Consider the following 9,974-nt stretch of genomic DNA (forward strand, 5'->3'; position numbering starts at 1 on the left):
CAGTAATTGGAAAATTATTTGAGAAGATACACCATAATCCTTTCAATGTATAAAATTTGTTATTAAGATGGATAGAGGTTTGGACAAAATTCAATTTGCATTGATTTCCATTATATAATGAAAGAAATCATGTGGACATCAATATTTAACAAAAACATGATGCCTACAAGAAGGCTGAGTGATAGTGCATATCCCCCTTTCATTATCCAGGAGTTGGCTTGAGTGTAATTGTCAATATATGGGTCATAAGTTCTGGCAGATCAATGAGTGAGATTTTGGCTGTCTGATTAATTATGAAATTCTTAAATTAAGTGAGGATAATTACTCCAATTAGGATTTTTTTATTATGAATTTTACTCAAATTAGGATTAATATTCTCTTTTATGGCATGTAATTTTACTCAAATTACATTTTGTGGCATGCAATTTTGTTCCAAGGTTGGATACTCCTTGTACCCTTATCCTGTTTGTTTATAATAATAATTTCTTTGCTAATAAAAATATATATCATCTTTTATGTACAAATTAGACTTCAATATCAAAAGATTTAACTCAGTTGATTAAGTATAGTGTATTAATGTTATAAATCTTATATTTCCTCATACTGTATTCAATTTTTACGTATCAAAAAGTTAGGCCTCAATTTTTTCTTGAAGGATTTGGTGACTATTGTCTATCACTTGGTCAAATATATCCCAGCTTCATAATCGAATCACATATAAGAGGAGTGTTGTCATCATGCTTGCTACGCGGTCAGCTATCGAGGGTAAGTTCACCGAGTGAACTAATACGTTTTTCCTCTCCTCATAATTTCTTCCTTTGCTTTTCTTTGTCTATAGGTATTGTATTTTTTTTATGTACATTTCATGTTTTATATAAATTAGGAATATTAGAAATAAGTGTAAGTTTATTTTATAATGATGACTGAGGTTTGAACCTACATATTACTCTAAACTTTCTTACTAGGCTTACCCTAGTGGTTAGTGTAAGTTTTGTTTTAAAGATGATTGACTTATATCTCAAATTCTGAACTGAAAACATAAATATGACTTGTTTATTTAACAAAAGCCTAATTTAAAAGTACAGTATTTTATTAGTATTTTGGAAAAAAAAATTATATTAAGACCTTTTTAATTGGAAAAGTCAAATTCTTTCTCCATGAGATATAAATATTTACTATAGGTTTAAATTATGCCATTAATTAGAAAATCTAAATTCTTGTAATAAATAAGAAATACAATTTAAATATAAATCATATAAAAATTATATCGACTAATTTATATTACATTAAATATTAATGACAACATATCTATAGTACAACTAAGAAAAAAACAAAAAAAAAAATAGACCAAAGAAACAATAACTAACAAAAATAATATAAAAAACTAAAAAAACAATTTTACATACTAAATTTAGTATGGTATATTAATTACTCTATAACATAAGGACTTGAAAGCTTTACCCTAACCGTGCAAGTCAAATAAGCCAATTTAAATAGTCAGTTGAAAAAGAAAAAAAATTGAACATCTGAGAAGGACGAAGGATAAAAATTGTCTTTTCTAATCTGAGTTCACTGACAAATAAAAATATTTACCAAATATAATGGATAAATTGATTGTAAAGCAATGTGCTGAGCCTGTTAAAAAAACAAAACAATAATTAACATATATATAGGAAAATAAAAAAAGTCCAAAATAGAAAGAAAAAAAAACGTTTTTTTATGACACTATTGATTCTCATTGCTATTGGAATAAAATAATAAAGTTAAATTAATCAATTGGTCCCTATTTGTATTTTAATTATTTTTAGTCCTTACTACAAAATATATATATATATATATATATATATATATATATATATATATATATAATTAGCTATAAATTAGTTATAAATTATCAACTATTTTTTTATTATAAATTATCTTGCGATAAATTAGTTACGAATTATTTGTTAGTATTTTTGTAGTTAATTGTAATTATAATTAATAATATTACTCATATTTTGATGATAAGGACTAAAAGGGAATTAAAATATAAAATATACGGACTAAAAAGATTACTTTGAAACTATAGAGACTAAAAAGAAATTAAAATTAAAATTATAAATATTAAAAAAATTACTTTCAAAATACAGGAACTAAAAAGAAAATTAAAATGTAAACTAAGGACTAATAAAATCACTTTCAAATTATAGGAATTAAAAAGATAACAATGGTAAAACTATACGGATCAAATGAATAATTTAATCAAATAATAATAATCATCACCTCTATTACCGCTTCATCATGATCATGATCGTAATTAGGTCGAAAAGGATTATAACAAGGACTTAGGTCTTCAAATTTTTTATTAAACTGTAATTTTTTGGATATTTTTGTTTATAATTTACTTTATGTTAATAAAATGTAATATAATATAAATCAACAATAATTTATAATTAAAATTTTAAAAATATTATATATATATATATATATATTAGAAGTAACAATGCACTATAAATCATGGAAAAGAAAAAGAAAATATAGATGATCAAATCTCTGTCAAACAATGTGCATGTTAAAAAATAGTACTTTATTTGAAACATTACTATTTACAAACATAAAATTAGTTAGGGAAAACTGGAGAGAATATTTCAAAATTGTTTAACCAATCTTGAAATTATAAGGATAACATAATAATTAGTAAAAATAATTGAATAAAGTACAGGTAGAAAATTGTGTATGAAAAAATATGTTTAAAGTATTACCTTTGTCCTTATGTAAGAACTTTTTTCAAAAATTATTTGTCCTTTTTTTTTCTTTTAATACAAAGATTTGGTGCAAATGTAAGGTCTCGCTCCATTCACATGAGTGAGAATGATGGATTAGCATGAGAATTTGTATTCAATTTCTACCATGTGTAAGTTAATAACTATCTCATATTACAAGTGAAATTAATCTTTAGTCCAATAGATTAAGAGACATATTTCTTATACAAGACCAAAAAAATTATTAATTATTTTTTCCCTAAAATACTATTAGTTAATTAATAAATTGTGTAGCCAAAAATACTAAATGCAGATAAATTGTCTCACTTTTATTAGGATTGGAGATGAGTAGCAACAAATTACAAAATCATTATTTTTTCTCTAAACAAGTCATTAGTCTGAATTACACTATAGTTTGATCTCCTAAGATAAAATCAGATGTTGGCCAGGTCAGTCCAACGACAAATAGGGTCTAAAATAATTTTTAAAAGAAAATTTTTACTTTAAATAAGATAACCATATATTATATCTTTTTGCAAACACATGTGACATTTTTTACTTTATCAAACCTAAAAGCAAGTATTAATTTTGTTGGTGGATATAAAGCTTGAGAGCTTTAGTTGCTTTATCTTTGAATTTTGAAATCGGGTAGATAAAAAAATATGACTAGAAGGTCAGACTCTACTAAAGATAGTAGTCAGATTTAGCAAGATAAATGAATTGTAACTAATTTAAAATTGATCAAAATAAATAAATAAAATTTGAAAAAAAATAATATTTCCGCACAAGATAAAACTGGGCTATTAGCGGATTCGATTGGAATGCTTTAAATAGGATATTTGAATTGGAAGGAAAATAGAAAATAACAGGAGGAGCCGGGAAGTTGGATGGTGTGAAAGCGGCACGTTCTGACAGCTCACGCGCGGTTGATGGGAGGTGAGGTGAGGTGAGGTGGTGGGGTACTTCTCAAGACCAATCATGTTCCTTGCTCCCTCCTGCCATGTCATCCCACAACACTCACTCCTTACCATTCCCATCTTCTCATACACTACACTTCCCCCTTCCCTTCCTTCATTCCTCCTTTTTCAAACATTCATTTCTACCATCATTTTTTGTTATCTAACTTATTACCTAAATGAAAATTCAAGTATTTTATTCTACATGATTTCAATCTAATTGTAACGCTTATCAACGGGGTTGAATTTAGTAGAAAAGACTATTTTTTTACAACATAGTAAATCAATATTCAAAATTTTTTATTGAAAGAAAGTATTTATATTTAAGGTCTAACTATATTATAAGAGAAAAAAAAAATTATAACCCCTCCTCTTTTGTATAATATAATGCTGAGGTGTATATGCTTGCCAACTTTCATAATGAAGTACTTAAACAAGGTATAATGAGTTCATTATTGATGTAATAAATAATAAAATATGAATAATATAATGTGATATGATCGATAAATAATCTTATTTTTTAAACATATAATTAAATATTTAATCTATAACTTATGTATATGTAAAAACATATATTAAAAGAGATTAATTTATTAAGTGAATCTTAGTACTTCGAGAAATTAATCAGTAACTTTGATTAAGAAATATTTTGCTTAAAAAATGTATATGCAAATATGTGTTTGATTAATCTTTATAATCAAATGAACAAAACCAAGAGAGTGATTTGTTCCACACTATAACTAAATTCATAGGGGTGTGGACAAGGTAAGGTTCTCTTCTTTCCCGAGAAGAAACAAGCATTATCCTATTCATCAATAATTGGGTCAAATTGGTTGAACCATAGTCAGCATTTTGTAGACAACCACAAATGCCTGTGCCAAAATCTCCAAACCAAAAATATTACAAAGAAACCTTCCTTTAGGAATTGATAATAATTATGAGAGAAATGATTGATTAATTAAAATAGTGGTGATTAACAAAGAAGGAAGAGGAAGAATGTGAGACGTTGTTTCCGAAGTCATGTAATGTAATTTAATTTCACCATTCATAAGATGGGTTGCAGTGACAGTTAAACAATAAAAGAAATGAAGTTTGCTTCCAGTGACAGTTACGGAGTGGTAGAAAAGTCATTGTGGCAGTTCCTCTTAATCCATTTATCCCATTCATTGAAAGCTAGTCTTTCCACAAAACAAATCTTGAGTTTTCTCTTTCACACCTTTCAAATTCAACAACTATATAATCGATCACACTTTAAAAGTCTTCTCTTATTGTGCTCATAATCCAAACCACCATCAATACTCACATTCTACTCTGTTCTGTTCTGTCTTCTGCACTGCCAATTATAAGCACAATACAACACAACACAATCTTTTAGTTCGTTACGCGATCTCCATTTCACTGTTTGTCCACGTGAGTCTTTATTAAATCAAGTCCAGTACTCAAGAACCACAAGTTTTAGAGGTAACCGTGGTCTATACTTTATATCTGATTTCTGGTTCTGAATTTTTCACATTCATGATGTTTTACATATGCATTTTGTCTTCCTTCCATCCATTGTGATTTGATTCTACAGTTGCTTCATTGATTGAATTTTGTGTATTTTAGATTTAGATCAAGTGAATCTTATCTGTTATTAAATTTGCGGAGTGCGGGGAATGAAGTTCCGTTTCATTATTTATTGCTTGTCTTATTTCCGAGGATTGTAAAAATGCAGAGACTAATCTTATATGAACGGACAACGCTGAAGTCTAAATTTAAGTAAAATCATCACACACACACGCGCGCGTATAAACCGCATCAAATTTACGTAGCAAGGAAGGTTTCGAAGTTTAAGTGTTTTTTTCTTCTTTTTTTTTACGGAAGTTTAAGTAAAAATTATGAAAAAGAAGATCTCTAAAGTAAAGTTGTCTTGTATATTTTCTAGATCTTGCCCTATTAAGAACACCTATAATGAAATAAATTGCAATGGCATTGTATGCTTTTGTTCTCTCATGGGCCATCATTTCTTGCATATATAAAACATAGCCCAAATCATAATAACATCCTGGAGGTTTTTTCAAATAACACAATAGGCTTCTTTATAGGGGTCTAAGTGTAATTTTTAGTTTTCAAACATTAAAGGCTATTCTAGAAATAGAAAAATAGAAGTGTTGTATGTAATTTAAAAAAACTCAAGGAGAGGACGAGTGTAATCAATAGTATTATAATATTTGTTCAGTCGTCATCACGAGACAATTGGATTGTATTTTAGAGTTTTTTTTTCACTCTCTTTTTTACTTTCTTTTTTTACTCTCTTTTTGTTGTTTTCTCTTTCCATTGGAACTGCACGATTTTTGGAGCGTGGAAAGAACGAAGGGTCTCAGCACCTTCAAATTTGTTCTAAAATATATCTTTGGTTTCATATAAAACTTAATTTTAGTCATTTTAAAAAAATTGTTCATTTTGATCCTATGTCATTTCTTGCATATATAAATTATAATTTTAGTCTTGTAGCAAATTTAATTTTATTCATTTGATTTTCTTTTTATTTTTTATTTTTTTTATTATCTTTATAATTATTTTATTTTTAAGTAATGATGTAACATATTTTCGAACATATTACACGACAATCATCCTAAGATGACATGTGATATAACACGTAAATACATATCACATAATTAGTAAATATATATTTGATTTTTAGATGAAAAAATATTTTTAAAATAAAAATAATTTTATCAAAGGATTATGATCTTTGTTTTTGTTTTTATTTTACTTTATCCGTTAATTTGTATTGAAATGTGTGTATAACATTTCTAACGTTAATCTAAATAACATATGCTAAGAATCATTTTGAAACCTTTTAAACTTTTTAAGGCACAAAAAGAAACAAATTCATTTTTAGAGCTTAAAATAATTGTATTCATAATGTAAAAAAATAAATTTAGTTATCCTAAAAGTTAACAAGATGATCATATATGATAATATATTTTGTTGAGTAAAAACAATTATATTATATATATATAGTGTTATCTCTTTTTTATGGATTAAAATTAAAATGTAAGTATAAAAGAAATTACTCCTGATGGGTATAGTTTATGGATTAAAATTGTGTGCATCAGAAACAGAGAAAAATATGCCTTTTTTTTTTTACAATGGATCATCCTTCAACTCGACTTTACTTTGTGAAATTTACAGCACAATGGAATCTGAAAACAGGGTTGCTGTGGAGGTAGAGAAACGTATTATTGGGGTAACAACCAAGGTGGAGAATATAAAGAAAGAAGTAGAAAATGACTGTAATGGCGCAGAAATTCAGACTAAGAATGAAGTTTCTAAACCCACAGTGGATGCTAAAGGCCCCATTTCTGCTGGTGACAAAGTTGTAATTGAAGCCTCTAAAACTTCTGCAAATAAAAATTCAAAAGGTGCCAAGGTACCATACAGAATGTATCTGAATTATTATTATTATTTGTTTCAACTTAACTACTGGTCATGATGAGTATTTACACTTACAACACATAATATAAGCGTGGTAAGGGGTTCTTACTAATTTAGTTAACGTGATTAGGAAACTGGTGGTAGAGCAAGTGTTGCTTCCAGGAGCAACAAATATGCCAAAGACAAACCCATTTTGAAGGGTCCAATTTCAATATCTCAAAAACTAAGGCCATCCCTTTCACAAAGCCTTTCTTTCCCAGCCAAATCAGCTGGTGAAGATGCTATGCAGAAAAGCATTGATGGGTATCTTGTGAAGCCAAAAGTTAGACATATTCAAGGTAATGGGATCAGAGGTGAGGGCCACATTCGTCATTTAAACAAGTCAACAAACTCTGAAGTCAACTCCCTGGCAAAAACCAACACTGGCATGCCTGCTTTGAAACGCTCTGCGGTAGAGACTTTCAATTCTCCTCATCGTCGTTTCTTTGTGTAATTTCATTGCCTCTTATCAATGGTTTGTTTCTATGTTCATGACATTAGTTTTTTGTACCAGTTTGGTAGGTCCACTACAGTTACTGCATTCACCAAGAGCCAAACTTCTGAGGCATCGTTGTAAGTTACAACCTCCCAAGATTAGGATTTACTAAATCCATCTTTACATTCTGTTTCAGTCTTAAGGTTTGTAGTGTTGCCATCAAGAATTATCGATTTAAGGTTTTTTACATTATTGCAGACCCGTTGATCAGGTGTCAAGCACAGCAAAAACTGCAAAAGCAAATAAAGAGGATGATGATTCTCATTCCACAACTTCGTATGATTTATACCCTATTACTCTGTGGACATATTGTCATCCTTGCTCTTCTATTTCTTATAGGATTTGAGTTCTTTCAATTCTTAATGAACTAGCTTCCTTTCTTCTCTGACTTTAGCTAAAATGTTGGTGAAAACTTTTTTATATATATGTTAGCAGAAGTGCTACCCCTTGTCTGAGAAGCAATGGAAGTGGATTTTCCTTTAGATTGGAAGAAAGAGCTGAGAAGCGGAAGGAGGTTGTTGCTTGAATTGAACCTTACAGCCCCATTGATTTACTATTGCAAATGCCTAAACCAGATGTTAATCCCATTTTATCCCTTTTTACTCAGTTTTTCTCAAAAATTATAGCCAAGGAAGCAGAGAAAACTAACCTACAAGTTAAATCAAAGGTATATCATCATTCATCACAATAACTTAACTAAACTATCTTGGAAATATTATAGATAAACTTATCAATAACTACTTATAAAGAAAAAAAAATAAAGAGGTAAATGAATCAAACTTTCTTTTAAATTAAAATTAACTGATGTAATGCCAACATTTCTTAAAAGATCTCTCATCTAATTTTTTTCATAGGTTGAAATGCATTAATTGATTCTATTTTTCTTCTCTCTCATTAGTACTTGTTGAAAAATTTATACAAACTGACTTCAACATATTTCTATTTCATCTTGATGCTTAAGTTTTCACTAACAGCTTATCTGCTGCTTTAAGCTTATTCTCTCCATATTTTGTTCTGGATTTCCGGCAGGAAAACCAAGAGGCAGAGATCAAGCTATTGAGGAAGAGCATGGCATTCAAAGCAACTCCAATGCCAAGTTTCTATAAGGAACCACCTCCCAAAGTTGAGCTGAAGAAGGTAACTAATCTAAAAGTTAACTTCCAATTGTGGTCACGAAATGTTTGTCTACATTCACAATCTACCATCTATCCCTTTTCCTTAATTTTTTATGGTAATAGATTCTCATCTTGAAGTAATATAATATAGCTATCTCGTATTGCTACAATGTTTTTAATCTCTCTCTTGATATTCTATCGTTTTTTTTTTCGTTACACATTCTGATGTATTTTATCTACCAATTAGATACCAACAACACGCCCAAGATCCCCAAAGCTTGGCAGGCACAAAGAACCTACTATGAACAACAATTCAGGAGAAGATAAGTCTTATCTTCGGACTTGATAATAAAGATGTGGTTTCAAAGAAACCAATCCGGAAAACCCAAGCCAAGCTGAATTCTAAGGAAAATGTAACCACAGAAAACAAAGAAGAATGCCAAGATCCACATGATGTTAACAATTCTGAATGCAAAAATGAAATGGAGTTACAATCTGAAACAGTTCATGCACCAAATAGTGCACTGCTTCTAAATTGAACAACACCCGAACTTGTGTCATATAAGGTTACTGTTGGAGTGTAGATTTATATCATCGGACTTGATAATTATGTAAGATTAGAGCCCTATGTTGTCAACTATTTCATTATCATTGTGAATAGAGGTTGGTTCATGTTCATCATAAACGTGTATTGCAAATAAGAGTTGTTTTATTATGTTGAGCTTTTACCCTCCGTGATGTACATTAAAATGCCTTATTAATTCATTATTTAGCAAGTCGTCCATGTATTTGACGGATTAAAATTCTCTCTTTTTCGTTAATTGAAAAATGACACTGGAAGAAAAATCTCTTACAACTCTTTTCTTAGTTACAATTGTGCTTTTAGTAAGGTGTTGGAGGAATAAAACATGCACTTGAGACAAATGATTTGATTCAGTAACATACACATGTTGAAAGAAACACCAAGACATTTTAGGCTACGCATATAGAGTAGTCATTGAAGCTCAGTACCTCAATTTTTACTGCGCATATCTTATTCCTTTTTTTATGTTCATTTTGAAAGAGAGTATATAATTAAAAATTTAATCAGTATTCTTGTTTATTATAAAATTATTTGTAACTAATTACTAAATGAATTTCCGTTTCATTTTTTTTTTGTTTTTTTTATTTACTTAAATACCCTTTTATATATAAAAAAAATGGT

General features: G+C 28.8%; 1 protein-coding gene across 2 annotated transcripts; it reads left to right on the plus strand.

Moving 5' to 3' along the window:
* Positions 1–4,817: 4,817 nt before the first annotated feature.
* LOC100815009 (protein WVD2-like 4) lies at positions 4,818–9,616 on the plus strand. Of its 2 annotated transcripts, none has more exons than XM_014773927.2 (9): positions 4,818–5,161; positions 6,878–7,115; positions 7,251–7,571; positions 7,674–7,732; positions 7,854–7,931; positions 8,088–8,169; positions 8,263–8,322; positions 8,685–8,792; positions 9,018–9,559. In XM_014773927.2, exons 2-9 carry the CDS (start codon positions 6,882–6,884, stop codon positions 9,114–9,116), a joined length of 1,041 nt encoding a protein of 346 aa, XP_014629413.1. In that variant the 5' UTR covers positions 4,818–5,161; positions 6,878–6,881; the 3' UTR covers positions 9,117–9,559. The 2 variants fall into 2 exon arrangements, with proteins under 2 accessions (XP_014629413.1, XP_040870096.1); XM_041014162.1 differs by having other exon boundaries at positions 4,820–5,161; positions 8,091–8,169; positions 9,018–9,616.
* The last annotated feature ends 358 nt before the right edge of the window (positions 9,617–9,974 follow it).

The sequence above is a fragment of the Glycine max genome, chromosome 3 (genome assembly GCF_000004515.6).
Source record: "Glycine max cultivar Williams 82 chromosome 3, Glycine_max_v4.0, whole genome shotgun sequence".
Taxonomy (NCBI): Eukaryota; Viridiplantae; Streptophyta; class Magnoliopsida; order Fabales; family Fabaceae; genus Glycine; species Glycine max.